Here is a 19509-nt window from a genome sequence, read left to right on the forward strand (position 1 = left end):
GTTTGAATAAGTTTAGTTTGCCTTTTATAAACTTCACTACTTACCGGTATGTACTTTTTACTTTAATTACTTTTTAAAATTAAAAACCTTTTGTTCGTTTTTTTTAACCAGAGAGCTAAAATGAAGGGGAAAAAAGCAGCCCAAGGCTCCAGAGCCACAGGTTGCAGACCCCTGCCATGCACAGATAAAAAGGCTATAATGTAAGTTTTTATGGTTCAAATTAATTAATGGAGAGTTACACTCAGCAAAAGGTAGTGTAAGTATACTTCAAGTACACTTAGTATTTACTAAAAGTGAGGCAACATACTTTAGGTTTACTTTTCATATAATCTATATCTACATATTTTAGACTTTAAATGCTCCCATTTAGTCTGAAGAAGTATTCAGTTAGTATTCTTCCTACGCTGAAGGTAAACGGTCTGGTCTAGTAGAGTTGCTATTATCCTCAATTATACCTAATAAAATAAATCTTCAGTGTACTACTTTTTGCCAAGAGTAGTTAAAAATTTTCATGTAAGAGTGTAAAATTGTGACTTATTTGTTTGTTTTCCTGGTAATTTTTTTTTTTATGACCAGGGTGAAACAAGCATTTGAAACTCCAGCTAGACATGGCAGGAATGAGAACCATCAAGTCCTGACAGGAGTTCTGATGAAACCAAAAAAGGAAAGTAAAACCATACTTGGCATTCAGTCACATAAAAAAAGGAACAAATATTTTGTGGTATAAAAACATGTAGAGTAATGCTGAGTTTAAAAAAAAAAAAAAAACTCAAGGTATGCATAAAAATGGATTTTTTTCTGGGATTCTTGCCATTGATTCTCGATTGACTAAATGAATACTGTTTATTTTACTGTCAAAATACAACTACTTCATTTATTTTAAACTATTTTTTTTTCAAATATGTAATTTTTAATTTAATTTCTATTTGCTTAATTTCATGAGTGACGTCATCACAGTGTCGGTATCCGGGGCGGGGCTTCTTTGTTGTCGCTGTCGTGATGGGCGTGAGGATCTGAAGACTGCTCTCTGTCCTCTGTTTGCATTTAAAAAAAAAATAACAACAAAAATCAGATATTTATCCGCTGGATAGTTTTATTTACAGGGAGCGGCTCTTCTTCGTGGACCATGGGGAGCTGTTTGACCGTCGGACCAAATGAAGCCTTGGTGGTTTCTGGTGCGTATATAATTCAGGTTATTTGCTCGTAATTTAAGCGTCATGTCACTGTGTGACAGACGGTTCGGCCGTTAATCCTTCCCAATCTTAGCTGTACACACCAGGGCCGGTTTATTTTAAGGTTTCATGGAGAAAAATGTTTATCTACCAAGAACTGAGGAGCATTCTATTTGCTGAACGTTCATGCAGCGACGGTATGTGTAAGGTGGTCGTGTCACGTGACCATGCTGCGGTTTGTGAAAACTCATACGATACTTTCTCTTGATGGTTTTTATTTTTGATTCATGTTTTATGCTTTTGTCCCCGTTCATCGATCAGTTATTGGGTTCCCCCTGGCCAGGCTCACGGGATGCTGGAGCCTATCCCAACAACCTGCTTCACCCATTGATTGTATTGGAGGACAGGCGTTTCTAACAGGAAGTGCCTGCTGGTTCTAAGCAGGCAAAATTTCATAGACTTCTACAAAAAAAGCTATTAGTCAGTCATTCTATTTGCAAGAACAACCATTCTTGTGTCTATATATATATATATATATATATATATATATATATATATATATATATATATATATATATAGACACATAATACAATAATTGCAAACAATATTAAGAATCTTGAAATATTACAAGACTTATACTGCACCTAGAACTGTTTTTGAGAAAACATTTATTTTCTCAAACTTTAACTGACTAAAAAAAACCACAATGGTTTATTTACACATTCCAAGGAACAGGTTGTGTTGCTTGGCTTTGTCCACTTTTTGTTTTTTTTTGTTGTGCTTGGCGTTCATTTGACATTAGTGTGCCCTTTGTTCAAACCAGTTTTGGTACTGGTAACAAAAAATAGAAAAGGATCTTTGGTGCTCTCAGCACTAGAAACTATCAGAATTGTTTTCTCATACTTTTTTTGTTTTTACAGTCATTTTCAAACTTTTTGCAGGTTCGGACCAGAACACAAGTGTTGGCAAAGCAGCAAAGAGCTGTGTGAAATATATGTCTGTGTGTAACATGAAGCTGATGAAACAACAAGGCTTCCCATTAGAAAACCATTCATACAAACAGACCACACAGAAGGGAATTCAGATTTAATTAATGTGTCAAAAAAACCTTTCTGCTGCTCAAATTGAAGGTTTCTTCTTTGTTAATCATTATTAATCTTTTTTTTCACATTTACAGTTTGGTATGATGTAGTCCATGTTCTGTAAAGTTTCAGCAGTTTTTTATTTATTCATTTATTTTTTTTGTTCTTTCAGGTAGTTGCAGTGACGGTAACAAGAAATCCTACATCATTGGAGGATTTGCATGGGCTTGCTGTTGCGTTACTGATGTTCAAAGGTACATAATAAATGGAGGCCAAAAAAATACTTTAAACCGAGGTTTTTAAACTAATCACAACCTGATTTAATTAAAGTGTGGAGTTCTACAAGAGGGTTCTTTCTTTTGATTCTTTTTTTTCATACTTTATGATTATTGCTCTGTGAGCATTTCCTTTAGTTTATGACCGTTTACATTCTTAGGTTGAATGAAGCTCACGTTTTCTGCTCCCTGACACAAATTTTCTTCTACAAAATGAACTATTGCTTTATCTAAATTATGGATCAGATTTTCTTTAAAAACAACAGATTTTAAAACTTTGTTTTTATCTTAATTTTATTGATAAAAATAAATGTTAAATAGTTTAAGTAAATACTTAACAGAGTTATGATGACCAATTAGTAAACATTATTATTTAAAAGTTGGATACAAAAATTTAACAAAGACTCATTAAAGTCCCACTGCAATCATCTTCTGATTTATTTTCAAAGGACCTTTAATTACGATTATGCTTATTTTCGCCAAAATCAAAAAAACTTTTTTTGGTTCATTTCCTGGGACATCGTTTCTGCAGAGCGGCAGGAGTTCGTTAGAAATTCACCTTTTATCCCCCATTTCCCATCATCCGTCTGTTTACATCATCTCCTCCTAGCTTACAGCCCCTCACAAGCCCAACCTAAAATTATCATTGAGACAAAAATGGCGAGCAAAAATATCAGAGCTATCCAGCCGTACAGTTTAGATTCAGATGTCAGCCCAGACAAAGAAAACAAAGACGTTCATGGATCTATTTGTCTACTAGTGAATGCATCAGAATGGAGCAGAGCAAGGAGCAGCATTTTATTTACTACATAAAAAATGAGCTGTTTTTCAAATGGTATTTCTTTGTCTGCTCCTGACTCACAACGAACAAAGACATTCTCAGGAAGGTTATTTTCCTCCATCATCAGGAAGAATGGCACTTGTTAAAAAACATGATTTACATCGGAGTGGGTCTTTTAGGTACACATAAGCTTTAATTTTGCAGATAATTCTGGAGTTCTTGCCACTTATTCTTGAATAAACGAGTAATGAACTTTCATTACATATCAGTTTACATCAGGAACCCAAAATGCTTTATCACAGTAGAAAACACTCAAAGTTTTTCTGCTCTCCTACGAGAACAATTGACTCAAAATATTTGAATTAGGTGTGGTTAAGGGTGGTGTAGTTTGCATGGAATGCTGTTGGCTGTGAAGCCCTGCAAAAAGATGCCTCCTAGAAATAAGTAAATAATTCCTAAAACTGTAAATGTTTTTTTTTAAATTATTTAAAAAAATCTATTTACCGTACTAAGACCTGTTTTCTTAATATTTTACTTTTGAAAAACTTCCTTGATAAGATAATGTATCTTTCAAGACAGAAAAGAGCGGTCTCCTCTGTAGCTAAATAACAAATCTGTGTAACTCTGCACCTTCATCACAGGAAGAACTTTGATTCTGGTCTTGCCTCTCATCTTCTTGCGGAAGTTTGAGAAATTTGAAAATGATTGACAACAAATCAAAACCCTTTATGAATTCATGTGTTGCAGAACATTACGAAACACCTTCCTGAATGAAGCACTTGTAGTAAAAGTATTTGAATGAACGTGTAATTTTACGTCTGCCCTTCTTCCTGTTAGTTGTCATAAATTTGCTTCTGCAAACTAAAAGGAAAAATCTGAATAACAAAGACAAACTACCACACAGGTTACTAGGCAGTTCTTCATCAGCTGCTTTTTCTCAAGAGATAGTATCCTCAGGTAGACAAACCCAATTATCTACCTGCTTATATGGAAAGTTGAATTGGAAAGCTGTCGGAGTGCACTCAATGCTTCTGTATTTTGTAAACATGTACAGGTACCCACACTGGAAAAAAATGCCCCTCCTTAAAACAGGTTACAAATATAAAATGCAAGCTGTTTTTGCCTTGTTATGAATAAATACAAAATCTACCAGTGGAACTAGTAGAATTTGTCTTTGTAAGATTTTGTGATGTAAGACAAAATGTAATCTTGAAATTAGCTGTAAACACTTATAAATTAGGTATTTTGCTCTACTTAGAAATGTGTCATAAATCAAGCATGTATTACGAAAAAAGTTATGTATCCTTAAGTTGGTATATTTACAGAAAATATCCTATTTTAACAACAATCCAACCATCCTTATTTTCAGACCAATTAAATTGTGACAAAAATTTTACATTTTACGATAAATTTATCAAAGCCATATGTAAATTATGTGACAAAAAATTAGTTTCATTAGAAATTTCACTAAAAAATAAAGAAATGTCAACATTAAATGACATCCCATTACACTGAAACTAGACAATAGCAGTTGTTGGGATTTGTGTTTTTTGAAGTGCATATTTATTTTGGAACTTGTTTTTTCTTTTTTGTAGAATAAGCCTGGAAGTCATGACTCTCAACCCTCTATGTGAAAGTGTGGAGACGGCAGAGGGGGTGGCCATTACGGTCACCGGGGTCGCCCAGGTGAGTTCACTGCTCTGAGTGTTACCTGTTACCTTGACAGTTAGACAAAGCGTCTTTCCTTGGCTTCTTTTTGTTCATTTTTGTTACTTAAGGGATTCCTTTCTCCTCTCGGTCTATGCAGTGAAAAAAGAGGTGGAAAAAGGAAACAAATCTTCACAGGAAAATCTGTTAAAAAAAAAGGAATACAATTATCAGTACATGCAGCAAGTCATTTTTACCTAACAAGAAATCTTATAATAAAATCAAACACAGAAACAAGGAGGTCCACACAAGCATTTAAAAGGAAGAAGGAAGGTAAAAAGCTAACTGAATGTGTCTATGAAGACTTTCATTCATCCAGGTTGATTCCATCATAGTAGTAGGTTTAGGGGCTGTCATCTGGACTTAGTTTTAAAGTTAGAAGACTTTTCACCTCTTATCCAAGATAAGAGGTCAGAATTGACAAAGCCTCTTGGATGGAAGTCCAGATGACAGCCCCTAAACCTACTATGATTCAAATTGAATGCTATACAGCCCAAAAACTAAGTATTTTTGTTGCTACTTTTAAGCAAATAGTTTGTATTTTTTGAGTATGTATGTATCTAATTATAGTTCACTGTAGTGTACTACAAAATTGGAAATGACTCATTTTAGAACAAAATGTGAACAAGATAAAAATAGGATCTTTGTACAAGTTGGTCAATCTAAAGAAATTCTCGTAAAATAAAACCTAGCACTTCATCTTAGAACATTAATCTAAGTTTGAATTTAACCTTTCAATAGTTTTTGAACTTTAAAATAACGTCCTTAAAATTGAACCAATAATTACAGTGAAATTTGAGCCTTAAATCATTTTTTTCAATTATAAAGAGTATGTATCAAAACGACTCATTTTAAAAATAATTAATTTTTTCTCTCGATCCTACTTTTAATGAGACAAAAACTCTCAACCGTGCTGATTTTGAGGAAAAGCTTGGAAAGGTGTTTAGTTTAAACAACTGAATACCTAGTAAAAATATCTTGAGTGACTGAAAACAAGTTCTGAAATCCTTTTGCAAGTATCAAAGAGTTTGCAGTGTCATGACTGCAGTGAGCTGTAAAAAGGAGTCTATCGAGCCAGATGGCAATAAAGATCACTCTCTCCCAATCTATTTATGGACATGATTTACAGAACATTACAGTCATATCAGAGCATCCATTCGCTGTAGCGCTTTCATACAGCATATTTAGCATCTGCTATTTTTTAAAAACAGTCAAACATAATTTTCCTCATAATGGCTCTGTGAGTAAGACATGGCTTGCTCATCGTGATCAGCCATTATTTTCAAATTTTACGCGTTTTATGCCTTACGGGGTCACGGGGCTACCGGAGCTTTACCCGGCAACTGTTGGGCGAAAGGGGGGGGTACACCCCAGACAGACCGACAGTCTGTTACAGGGGCACGATCGAGCATCCATGGATCCAGTAGATCCAATGTTTCAGTAACAAAAATACCAACTGTTTGAATAATTAGTGTGATATTTTGCAATCATTTTGGCTAGTGAGAGTCAGCATTACAGATTGACTCCTGATTGGCTGACCAGTTTAAATAGAAGATTCGTGTTAAAAATCTGATGTAACCTAAGTTTGTGTGTAGATCTGTCTGTGGACAAATTCATATTGCAAAAGAACCAACTTATTTTGCACTTGCATTACTTTTCATAAATGCAAAGCTTATTTACATGGATGGAGATCCCTTTACAACAGCAAAGTACTAATGAAAGTAATATGACTTCATGGCCAAATGGGGTATGAGAACTTGTGTAACAGGTTGGACGTGCAGAGAAACTGAAACAAAACCTTATGAGTCACAATGGGAACCACAGATGCAAATGTTTGCTTTGAGGATGCTTCTGGAGAAGATAGAGAGGAGCTGTGGTTTGCATGAGAAAGTCTGGAGTTTGGATAAGTACTTTCCAGATGTGCAGGACACTGTAAGACAGTGGTAAGATGTGTTTTAGGTGTGACAGAGGAGATCCAGGTGGAGTTAGGACTGCAACAAGGATCGGCTTTGGGCTCCTTCTTGCTTCTCTTGGTGATGGACAGACAAACAGCTGAGGTTAGAGAGGAACCTGTGTGGACCAGGATGTTTGCAGATGACGTTGTGATGTGCAGGGAGAGCAGGGAGAAGGTGGAGGTTTACTCTGGAGAGGAGAGGAATGAAGGTCGGCTGCAGCAAAACAGAGAACATCTGAGTGTAAATGTGAGGGACTAAAGTGGAACAGTGAGGTTACACATGAAGAATGTGGAGGACTTTAAGAAATGTAGGGCCAACAATAAAGGAAGGTTTCAGGTGTGATGTGTGAAAAGAGTGTCTGCAAGAATGACAGGAAAGGTGTTGGAGACTGTCGTGAGAGCAGTCATTTTGTTGATTTAGAGCAAGGGTGCCCAAATCCAGGCCTAGAGGGCAGGTGTCCTACATGTTTTCCAACCAACCTGCCATTGAGGCTTCTTATTGGCTAAACACATTTGAACCGGATAATCAGCAGCAGATAAGGCAGGATTTCTTGAAAACCAGCAGGAGGCCGGCCATTGAGGCCTGGATTTGGCCACCCCTGGTTTAGAGACTCTGACAAAGAGACAGGAGGCAGAGCTGAAGGTAGCAGAGATGAAGATGTTGAGGTTCTCTGACCAGCATGGATCAGAAACCATCAGGGGAACAGCTCATGGTAGATTGTTTTGGAGATAAATGCAGGGAAGCAGATGGACATGTTGAGAGGGGGAACAGTGTTGCTAAAAGGATGCTGAGGTTGGAGCTATCAAGAAAGACAACTAGTGGAAGACCAATGAGGACATTTATAGATGTAGTTGAGGAAAAAATGAGAGTAGGTGGTGTGAGGATGTAGAGGATGGAGTTAGATATAGTTTAATGATTCACTGTGGAGCTCCACGGCCAGGAAGCAAAGAAGCATTCAGTTGTGTGTCTACACAAACCCAACAAGGAATGTAAGCAGTTTCCTCAAAGAGGCAATTATTATCTATTGTTTTTGTAACAGTTGATGTGTAGACGTTTTAAGTGGTCAGAAAAATGTCAAATGTTCCAGGAGAAGCATTTCTGTTCAGCTGCTTTCTCACATTTCTGTTCTCCTGTGTGCTGTTGACAGCTTAATGTCAGCAGATGATCTGACCTCGCTTCATCTTTGGTCACCTTCAGGTGAGAGTCATAACGGAGCACGACTTGCTGGCTGTGGCCTGTGAGCAGTTTCTGGGGAAAACAGTAGATGAAATCAAACTTGTGCTTCTGCAAACCCTGGAGGGACACCTGCGCTCCATTCTAGGTATGATCAGCCAACAACACAAGAATATGTCATCTTAATGCCTCAGTCACAACTGCCCATACGGGTGGATGCGGGCTGTCTGCGCGCAAGAAATGGGCAAACCTGTACGGGGCACACAGGTGGCCTGCATGAAATATCACAAACGTAGACCACTCGGTGAGCGTGTTCATGCACATTTGTTACTATGGTCATAGCAAAAATACAACATGCAAGGGAAGTAGGTGAGATACAGGTGTGTCTGACAAACTCCTCCCCCACTCTGCAAACTGCACAAGGAGCCCGTTAGTCCTGTTCAAGTGATAAGTGTGCGCCTGTTGCACGCTCCATGCTTGCAACCTGTTAGAAATTAGGAAATCAGAACATTGTTTTTTGTGGGCATCCTGTTGGCGTCCTACAGACACTTGTGTATCACCTGCAGACCACGTGCGTGCAGCATTTGCCCACGGTGAGTAAGGAGCCAGTACCTCACAATGATCATGTTTACACGCAAGAAGTGCAATTAGCCCATGGTGTTCACACTGGACACACAGGAAGGGGCTTCTTCCTAATGTTCTTTTTCTACTGTTTACTAGCGCATGCCCTCCACCTGTCATTGAAAGAGGCTTGGAGCAAAATGTAGAAGCAGTGCAAATCTCACAAATTTTGCTCCAGGCTTTTTCTTTCACAGCTCTATTCTGCTATATAAAAGACTGTGTCATAGAATTCAAGCCGGGTACAAACCGCAATTATTAATTTTTCCTCCATAATTAATTTTCAAATGGTTCCTACTTACGTGGATTAAAGGGGACGCCATCCTTACCCAGTGTTGGTGGAAGCTAATTACAAAATAACAAACTACTTTAATGTAATTTAATACTTTTGTCAGTAACGGAGAATTGTAACAAACTACAGTTCAAATTTCAAAAATTAAATTACAATTACTGGACTACAGACACCCAATTAGGTTTCATTCATTAGGTTTCTCTGACATTTTCTCTCTGTTAAATAAAACGGAACAGAGATTAATTAAAAAAAAAAAAAAATCAGAGTGCCTGGAGCATCCGTGCACGAATGCACGCTAATGCAGAGTTTGGGATTAGTCAAAGTACAGACATGCCCTCATTCCTGCAGTTACATTGCTTAAATTCTAAATTTAATGAGAGAAGTAGATGCTAAATAGTTATTTTTTTAATATTTTATCTGGAGTTAATAAATAAAAGCATATCCATTTACATGTATGGTAAGAGACATTCATAAATAAAAACACATTTTACATTAGTCATTCATTTTGTTCATAATTTTATGTTGTTGATAATGAATGTATTTAAGCAACAAAACAATTAGAAGAGACACTTGGGGGCCAAAAGAGCCGGTAGTAGCCCCGCCCCCTCCAGTCAGAATGACTCTTATATAGTCGTTTCTGTTTTCAGAAGACTTGGTTTCAGTGTGGATAGATATGAATATAGGCCTAACATATGGGGTTACTTGTTTTTGTGTCATTTTTCACACTTTTGTTTGAATTCTAATAAAACCATGTTATGTCATGTACCAAGTTCCTACTTTGCACAAGCTCATCGCTTTAAAAAATAAAGTGACAAAGACAAGACAAGGGGATCTTGTTTGTGCTGTTTTTCCCGTAAGAATTTGTATATGAGTGGAAAAAGTGGATGGATAGATAGATGTTTTTTAAGTAATTTACCCAACCCTGTCCATACCTCACTTCCAAGTCCCTGATTGGTCAAAGTTCAACTTGGTTTATCTTTCAATGCTCATTTTGTACGTAGAGTGCAAAAACGGTCCTAGAAACATGTGTAACTACAACATTTTACCATTAATGGTAGTTTTGTCGTCGCTTGAGCCTGCGTTGCTGACAGTGTTGTGAACGTAGCTTGAGACACACCCGTGCCCCCTGTTATATGCAGCCACTCCTCTCTACGACCCTCCATGGCCCCAGACAACCCAAAAACCCATTTACAGGTCAACGGGTGCATGTGCCTAAAGCGTAATGTTTTATCAATCCATTTTGTCCTTTTAAAATTAACTCGTTCTCCTTCTGCTCATTTGTGGAAAGTCAGATATTTTTAAACTTTAGTTCCTGGTTCAAAAGCCTGATGCGTCCTTTCTGTGACAAGTTTGCAATCTAAAAACATGTCTCAAAGTGTCCTATATCCATTCCTGGGATAATCGGGAACACTCCAGCAACACACCAACACATTATGAATGAAATAACTGAAAACGTATGAAGATTTCTCAACGTCTTCATCCTCAGTATTTGATTTCTTGAAGTTTTCCACTGTGATGTTGTTATTCAGTTGCAATGTGTTTACTCTACAGGTACATTGACTGTGGAGCAGATCTTTCAGGACAGGGACCAGTTTGCCAAACTCGTGCGGGATGTTGCTGCTCCGGATGTGGGCAGGATGGGGATTGAGATTCTCAGCTTTACTATTAAGGTTAGTTAAATGGGCAGAATCCTCCGGCAGCTGATGCAAACACAAAAACAACAAAAACAAAACTTGTTGGTCTCATCAAAATGGGAATGAGCACCATGTTCTGGTCCAAAAGATAGTTCATCATGTTTTCTAAATAGGAATTTTCTCCATAATAGATTGAAAACAGTGCATTATGGGAAGAACTGGTCAAAACAGAAATATAGTTGTGCATGTTGTACAATGTCTAAGCATTTATTGTTTCAATAAAAGAAGATACCATCAAAACAATGGACACACATTTGAGACAGAATTGTGAACAAGAATGCTTTGCATGTGTGTTTTTACTGGCTATGTCCAAATTCCTTCTCTACTTAGTATATAGTGCACTATATGTGCAATTCCAAAATCGAGTGCCCTAGAAATTTCCCAGAGGTTTCTGTGAAAAACCACTGTGCATCGATGCTCACTGGGTTGGCAAATATAGATCACAATGCATTGCATCTGAACAATTTTTGCAAAGAAAATGCATTCAATTTTTTTTTTTTTAACTATCAACCTTTTCATCTTCAGAACACAGTGAATTCATAAATGCCGATATGAGCCAAAACGCTCATATCAATGAGATTTTCCCTGCAATCGATGATGTCAAATTGGCCATATAAAAAAATAACTATAGTGTGGTGAGCATGGTGTCCTTATTGCTTTTAAAATCCAGGGCACTAGATAGTCACGCACTATATAGTTTGTAAGTAGTTAGAGAGTAGGCCGGGAAGTGGGACATAGCCATTGTTTTTCTATAACTCTCCGTTTGGAGGGCTAAATATAGGGGTAAGCAGAAGCCGAAGGGGAAGAATTCGGATTCGGCCGAAATCATCTGGTTTGTTTTTGTTTTTTTCACAGATACATCTGTAGATTCTCTTTTGGTTTTCTTGGTTGGCTAATGTTCAGTGTGCTGAGTGTTTTCAAAGGAGTGGATAAGTGAAGCTTAGGGTTCTGTTTACAGGAAGTCCACTCAAAACGTATTTATTATTCTAAATGGACTGGTTTGTGGGGTTTCAGGAACAAAAAGCTGAGTAGTCCAGTCCGAGGTGGTTCCTTTCATTTCCTGTACTAAAAATCTTCCAGATTAAAAACACACATTATTTTTGCTGATCTTTGCTGTCACTTAAGGTTCTCATTTATCCCTTTCTATAAGCCTTTTTTGCTCCTGATTCACAACGATTTGAATAAAGAAATACTGGGAAATGCTATTTTAATCTTAATTTTCTTTTATATGTGCCCTCCATCATCAGAAAAGTGCCACAAGAACATGGTAAAAAACCCACAAACAGCAACAATTTTCTTAATTATTTTAGCTTGAATTGTTTTGGCTCCAGACACTCAAAAGCATATTTTTTATCTTAAAGGAGGATTTGTAGGGGCGTGTTTTATACTTTTTAATGGACTTTAGTCTTTGTTTGGTTTACAGTTTTCCATATTTTCATTATGTTTGATTTAATTTGAATTACTTTATTTGAGAGTTGTATTCATGGCAGAAGTGTTCAACACCTTCACATGGATTTTTAGTTTTCTCATTTGTTTTATCTATTGAGTGAAATCTGTTCATATTCTTTTTCTGCCAAGGCTACGTGTCATCTCTGCAGCTCATCTGTTGGCCTGTTTGTTCACAGGATGTGTTCGATAGAGTGAACTACCTGAGCTCCCTGGGTAAGACCCAGACTGCTGCCGTGCGCAGAGATGCAGACATCGGCGTGGCCGAGGCGGAGAGGGACGCAGGAATACGAGTACGGATGGTTCAACGGCTGAGAGGGTGGTTCACCTGCTTCAGCTGCATTCTCATCATTCCTGCTATCTCTGCATCCGTTCACAGGAAGCAGAATGTAAGAAAGAGATGATGGATGTGAAATTTGTGGCGGACATCAGGATGGCCGACTCCAAACGAGAGCTGGAGCTGCAGAAATTTGCATTCAACCAAGAAATTAACACTAAGGTGGGAACATAAACTCTCACATGCAGTTTGACGATGCAGATCAGAATCATCTGTTAATGCCTGGCAGCATTTTATCAGTGTTAGCCTTCTTGAATAAACATTTAGTTTCTGGTAGTAAATTGTTTAAAAGAATGTAATTATATATTTAAAAATAAAGTTTATTCTCATTATTATTATTATTACTATTATTATAAGGTACCGTATATCCTCCATTAGTGGCCAGTCTCTAATAGACGCCGATCTCCAATAAACGCTGGGTCCAACAGGTGCTCTTTACTTTAGACGCCGGGTGTTTCTGTGGTATTGTGAGCCAGTGTAGCGATGGCCAAAAAAACGCTCATTGGATTTAAATTTCGTGCGGTGGCGTGTACCAAAGAATATTCCGGTGAGGGATTCTGCAAGACGTTTTCCAGATGGATCCTAAACCTTTCCGTGAATGGCACAAGCAGATGGGTGATATTGAGAAAACGGCTGCAGAAAAAACAACAAAAGCGAGCAACGAGTTGGAAGAACTGGTTTAAACATGATTACTGAGCAATGACAGAAAACTGCCCGTGTGTCCTGGAAAGTGATCCGCATGAAAGCGAAAAGGATTTGTGATACGGACGTTGATGCTTAAAGAGAAAGGAAACATTGGCCAATCCTGAAATGTTCATCTGGTGTTTTTCTCAGCATTTCTTGACTGATTTTCCCTGCAAAATGAACCCATTAGCCATCACCCTTCACCGCTTTCCAGCGGACGTCTGTCTCTATTAAACGCCGCGCCGGCTGACAAATTTTTGGAATAAACGCTGAGCCTACTATTGGAAGATATACGGTACTGCCGCTCTGCAGAAACTAAAAAACGACACGTTTTTTTGATCATGGCTAAAAACGGCAAAATCATAATTCAAAGACGACTAGAAACAGTTTGAACAAAAGATGATCAGAGTTGGTTTTTGAGTTAAGGAAAAGTTCCCCACATGGCCATCCCTGCTGCCTGGAGTCATCTATTAAAACACCAGATTGTTCACTGCTGTGTAAGTCGCCCGGTTGTGAGGCACCTGGAAATGTAGCTGCAGGTTTTGTACATTTACAAATATCCCTGTTTTCTCTTTCTTTTAAGAAAGCAGAGGCGCAGCTGGCGTATGAGCTGCAGGCAGCTAAGGAGTCTCAGAAGATCCGGCTGGAGGAAATAGAGATCGAAGTGGTTCAGAGGAAGAAACAGATCACCATAGAAGAAAAGGAGATTGACCGCACAGAAAAAGAACTTGTTGCCATTGTGAAGAGGCCAGCCGAGGCCGAGGCCTACAAACTGAGGCAGCTGGCTGAGGGGCAGAAGTGAGTAAAATCCCCTCTTGTCCAAACAGTGAGATTGTGGGTTTGAGTTCATGTTTGGGTCATACCCAAAGCACTAAAAAGGAGACTCGTTTTGTGTTAAATGTTTTAACCTGCTTTTTGTTTTATGCTTTTATTTTCTTTGGCACTTTGTGATTTTATTTTGTGAAAAGTTCTATATAAACAATACTGACTTTACTTACTTTTACTAACTGTTCCACTCGATCATCTTTTGATCCATTTTTAAAGCGTTTAATTATGACTATGCCGGGTTTTTTTTTAACTAAAACTCTAAAAACTTGTGTCGTTTTCTAGGACATAGTGTCTGCAGTGGTTCACTAGAAATTTGCCTCTGAGTTGTGGGCGGGATCTTTCGCACAGAGCAACCCCGCCCCCTTTTCCCACCGCATAACTGGGAGCTCTCTGTTTAATCACTCTCTCGCTAGCTTATAGCCTCTCACAACCTCAACCTAAAAAAAATGGTAACCTATACTGGAGCTATAAAGCTGTACAGTTTTGACTCAGATGTCAATCACACAAGGAAAACAAAAGGAGCAGGTACTCTACATAACAAATACAATATTTTTCAAATGGCATTTTTTTATTTGCTCCTGATTCACAATAATTTGAATAAAGAAGTACTCAGAAATGCAATTTTAAGCTTAATTTTCTTGATATACCGTATGTCCTCCTTAGCAGAAAAAATGGCACAAAAACATGTTAAAAACACAATTCTCTTTAAAAATAAAAATAAAAGTCTGTCAAGCTATTTGTGATGCTATTTATACGAACGCTTGATCAGAACCTGGAGTCACTCAACCAGCAGTGAGTGGCAGCCCTGCTATTTGCAAAACAAACACACACTGTGGAAGTGACTAGGTCAGTAAATACAATATTGAGGCTGTACTATTTCAAACGAAAAAAAAAAAACTACAACAGTGTATCCTGCTTCTTTTGAAACAAGTTTCTAAAATGTGGATTATTTATTATTCGGGATGGTAATCCCCAGTTTGATCTCTAAAACAGCAAAAAACTCACCATTACACATTAAGATGTTGGCGTAAATCCAAATCCTTGTATTAGAAAAGATAGATAGATAGATAGATAGATAGATAGATAGATAGATAGATAGATAGATAGATAGATAGATAGATAGATAGATAGATAGATAGATAGATAGACAACTTTATTTATCCATTTGTGAGGTTCCCGCATGGAAATTGACATCTCCATCGCATACAGCACTGGTTGACATACATATATGAAGAGCAGTATAGTAATCAGAGAAGTAGAACTGTAAAAACGTTAAAAATAACAGTTTATAAAAGTTACTTTAACACATCCTCTGTTTCCCTGCATCAGGCTGAAGAAGATACTGATAGCACAGGCTGAAGCAGAGAGAATCAGGAAGATCGGTGAGGCACAGGCCGCCACCACTGAAGCCGTGGGAAGGGCAGAGGCTGAGAAGATGAAGCTGAAGGCAGAGGCGTACCAGCAGTATGGTGACGCCGCAAAAACTGCACTGGTCCTGAATGCGCTGCCAAAGGTAACACTGGTCTAGATGCTCTGACATACTATAATCTAGATATGTTTTGCAGAGATTCATATTAATCTGATACGGTTCACATTCTGTAAACTTGTAAAAAGGAGAAACTCCAACAGAAATGTGCAGATCATTTTGTCCCACCTCTCCTGGAGGATGTTTCAGTTTGGCCACTAGGTGGCGCTCGCGCTGTAGCATTACCCGTTGTAGGATGTTTGACACCACTGGTTTAACATGTGTACCTGATGACAAAGTAGGATGTATTTAACAAGTTTTCTGGATTTTTTTCCCCTAAAATTCTTGAATGTGTCTTTGCAGATTGCATCTGTAGTGGCTGCACCTTTGGCTAAGACAAACGAGATTGTCATTCTTAGCGGCGATCGAAGTGGAGTGACGGGTGAAGTGAACCGGCTCCTGGCAGAACTCCCCGTGTCCGTCAATGCTCTCACTGGAGTGGATTTAACAAAGGTACCTTTCCTCTTTTTTACTGCCAAGGGTTCAAATTTTTGATTAGAAGTACAATAAATGACAAGTAGAAGCTAACAAATGATTTGTTGTATTTACTGTTGATTTGTGCTTGCTCGATTCAGAAAAAACCCAAAGAGCCTTTAAGGAAATTGGCCACGTATATAGGCCACAATTATATATAATTTATCTGTTTATTTATCTATTTTTTAATTTTTTATTTATTTAATACATTAAATTACATTTTCACAGTAGAATTTGGATTTAAAACCATCAAGCAAAGTCAAGTCAAAATAACAAAACCCCTTGGCTCCATTTGTGTTGCTATTAATATTAAGACTTTAAAGTATTGAGGTTATTGAATTCGCACAAATGGGATTTCCCTGATTTTTTTTTTTTTTTTTGTCTTTTAGGTTAAGTGGTTGAGTTAAAATAGTGATTTTAGCAGTGCAGTTGTCCTTTGGCCTAAACGTAGACATCAGTTTCAGGTTTGGTTGAAGTGCTAAAGTCTCACTCTGATCATCTTTGATCTATTTTAGATAAACAGAAATGCAGAAATTCATCTTTCAGTACAGCGGAAGTTTCAGCGGAAATTCAAATCAATATTTTTCCTAAAGCGTCTGTCATGTTAAAAAAAATAAATAAATAAATAAAGCTCAAGGTGCTGTACATAAAAATAAACAAAAACACAGAAACACCAATCCCCACACATGCAATAAAATCAGGCCCTCGTAATTATATACACAGAAACAAACACAAATAAGAGAAATGATTATAAGAAAGCTAAAAATAAAAAAATTCTGACAGTGACATCTGCCCTGTCCTCCTGTTGGCTGGAGTGTCAGCATCCAAGCAACATGAGCACATATTAAAATAAATCTGAAAATCATGAAATACTTAAAAATAATAAGACTGCACCATCCACATACAGTTTATCACAAGTGCTATTAAGAATTAAGCAGTGACTGCATTGTTTGTAGATAATTGTTTGCTTTTTCTTTTTCATTTATTTCATTCAATAACATCAAAAAATTACATAACATCAAAATATAAATTAAATTAATACAGTGAAAAGGAGCAGAAAGAAGAAAACATGTACTATCTGCCCCTACTGCTAAATCAGCAAAAGTAAATCGAGGTACATCAAATAAAAGAAAAAAAAAATAGTCTTTACACAAGTATTAAGCCCAGCCTACATTTTGAATAAACATATAAACCCAAATGCATAGATATTTACAAACACATATACCTACACAAACCCTTATTTAATCCAAGGTACCTACAAGAATCCTCAATTTAATCCTATCAACTTCAGTTAAATCATTTACTTAAACTTTTATAAATGAATTTTTCTTGATACATTATTCTACATACTACATTAAATATAGCATGTATGATAGTTACAATATTTTTTTATATTTCTGATATCCCAGAGGTCTTATAATTATGATTATTGTCGTTTTTATCCAAAAATTGAACAAATATGTGTTTGTTTGTTACAGATACCTTTGCTGCAGCAGCTGGCACCTTCTCGCATCTGAAAACCCAAAACTCCATGCGACATGCACCATCATGGACTGCCTTTGATACCCTTTTTAGTTCATTTCTATGTATACTTTGTATACACAAAGAATTCTGGAAACCTCTGGTGCCTTAATTTATACAGGACCAGAAAATCTGCATGAGGTGTTGTCCGTTTATGTTTTTTTATTATTATTATTACGGTAACATTTGTTTAGAAGTGGAAAAATGTGAAACATTTTAAATTCCTTAAACAGGTCAGTGGTTTTGTTGTGGAAAAAAAGGGGAACAGATACCAGAGAACTGCAAATATGACATATTCTGCCATGTGGCACTGCGTTTTATACAAAACAGCCACTTACTGTCACAATTACCAGCCACCACATAAGGTCAGCACCTTTATCGTGTAATTTTTTTTAAATTTTTTTATATTTGCATGAGCTCACAGTGGAACATGTGTAGCTCGAGGAAATCAGTCCATGTTTTAGCTCTTTTTATTTAAATACCTCTTTTGAGACATATTTGAATTATTTAAATAATCATTTGTTGTGGGTGTAAATATGTACCGGTATTCATAATTTCTTTTTTTTTTTTTTGCAATCAAATGTGTTTTGCCTCAGTTGTTTGTGTTTTTAAGCAAAAGAGCTCTCGCACATCTATTTTTGTTAACCTTAATTTTTCTAATGTTTGCAGTTCTGATGATTTTGGGATGGAAAAAGCTTATTTCACTGTGACAAATCCTTTTGGAATTTGTTATTGTTTCAGAGGTTAAAAACAGTTAGTGGACACTGATTTTGTGCTGATGTGAGCATCCATTAGTGTTGTTTAGCATTTTGTAAGTTTAATTTTTGGGCTTTCATTAAGGCTAAGAAAAAGATATAAAAAAGAAGCAATAGGAAAAAAAATGTTTACTTTTTTAAATTGTGTTACTGTGGTTGAAAAATATGAATAGTTTATTATTTGAATAATTTTTAATGTGACAAAGAGGCACTTGTATAACAATGTAGAGTTTCTTCTAAGTTTATTCTACAGTTATCTGTAGAGGCAAAGCCATGTTTAATAGGAGGAAACAACCCAAATTTTAATATATTTTAGAGAAATGCACTTTCTGTTTGATGCATTTTTATATAGCATTTTAAATATGCCCTTTCTTGAGTCAGAATCATCATTTTTTGCTGTAAACTGTTACCATTTCTGCATTTTTAGGCTTCTGAACAAACAACTGACTCCCACATGATAACATTTCTTACAGGGTTTTTTTTATTTATGGGTCAAATAAAAGATGATCTCAAGTCAGCATGATGATTTAACACATCTTGTACTTTTTTCCTGGCTCATAATATGTAGAGCATGCAAACAAAACCCACAAATGACTGTTATTATTATTATTACTGTTGATGTTTGAAATTGTCCAACCTAAATTTGTATTTCTACTGTATGTCTGAAACATCCATGAGCTAAAAACCTTTTTGCATGTCAGTCATCTTGTATGCAGAGGAGCTTTCTCTTTTTTAACCATTGCTATAATAAATCAGACAAAAAAAACAATCTGCTTTTTTACATATATTAAAAAAGCTTTCAAGAAAACAACAAATATTTAAAGTAGACGATCACAAATTTATGTCAATATCGATGTATGTTTTATGAAAAAAACAGTTTTAGAACAGATAATAAATGAAACAGAAACTTCTCGATCAATTTATTGGATTACATCAGTTATATGCATGCAAGAAAACGACAAACTAATCTAATTCATTTAAACATATTGAATTTTCTAAGAATACATAAAGAAAGAACAGATATTGAAGTTTGGCAAATAAAACTAATTTAAATAAAGTTGTACAATCTTATTTGGAGGCTATAAAATATGAACTATTTTTTAAACAATTTCACAGAAAAGAGTTTATTGCAGTTTCAGGAAGATTTCAAAATAATTGACTTGCATCCCGAGTAGACTATGAGCATTGC

General features: G+C 36.6%; 1 protein-coding gene across 1 annotated transcript; it reads left to right on the forward strand.

Annotated features, from left to right (window-relative positions):
* The first annotated feature begins 973 nt into the window (after positions 1–973).
* On the forward strand, positions 974–19230 carry LOC101164911 (flotillin-2). Its single transcript, XM_023961279.1, has 11 exons — positions 974–1175; positions 2428–2509; positions 4907–4997; positions 8171–8294; positions 10608–10726; positions 12376–12489; positions 12576–12695; positions 13801–14015; positions 15375–15558; positions 15874–16023; positions 17523–19230. The coding sequence occupies exons 1-11, from the start codon at positions 1127–1129 to the stop codon at positions 17559–17561; spliced, it is 1287 nt and encodes a 428-aa protein (XP_023817047.1). The 5' UTR covers positions 974–1126; the 3' UTR covers positions 17562–19230.
* Positions 19231–19509: the final 279 nt, after the last annotated feature.

The sequence above is a fragment of the Oryzias latipes genome, chromosome 13, assembly GCF_002234675.1.
Source record: "Oryzias latipes chromosome 13, ASM223467v1".
Lineage (NCBI taxonomy): Eukaryota > Metazoa > Chordata > Actinopteri > Beloniformes > Adrianichthyidae > Oryzias > Oryzias latipes.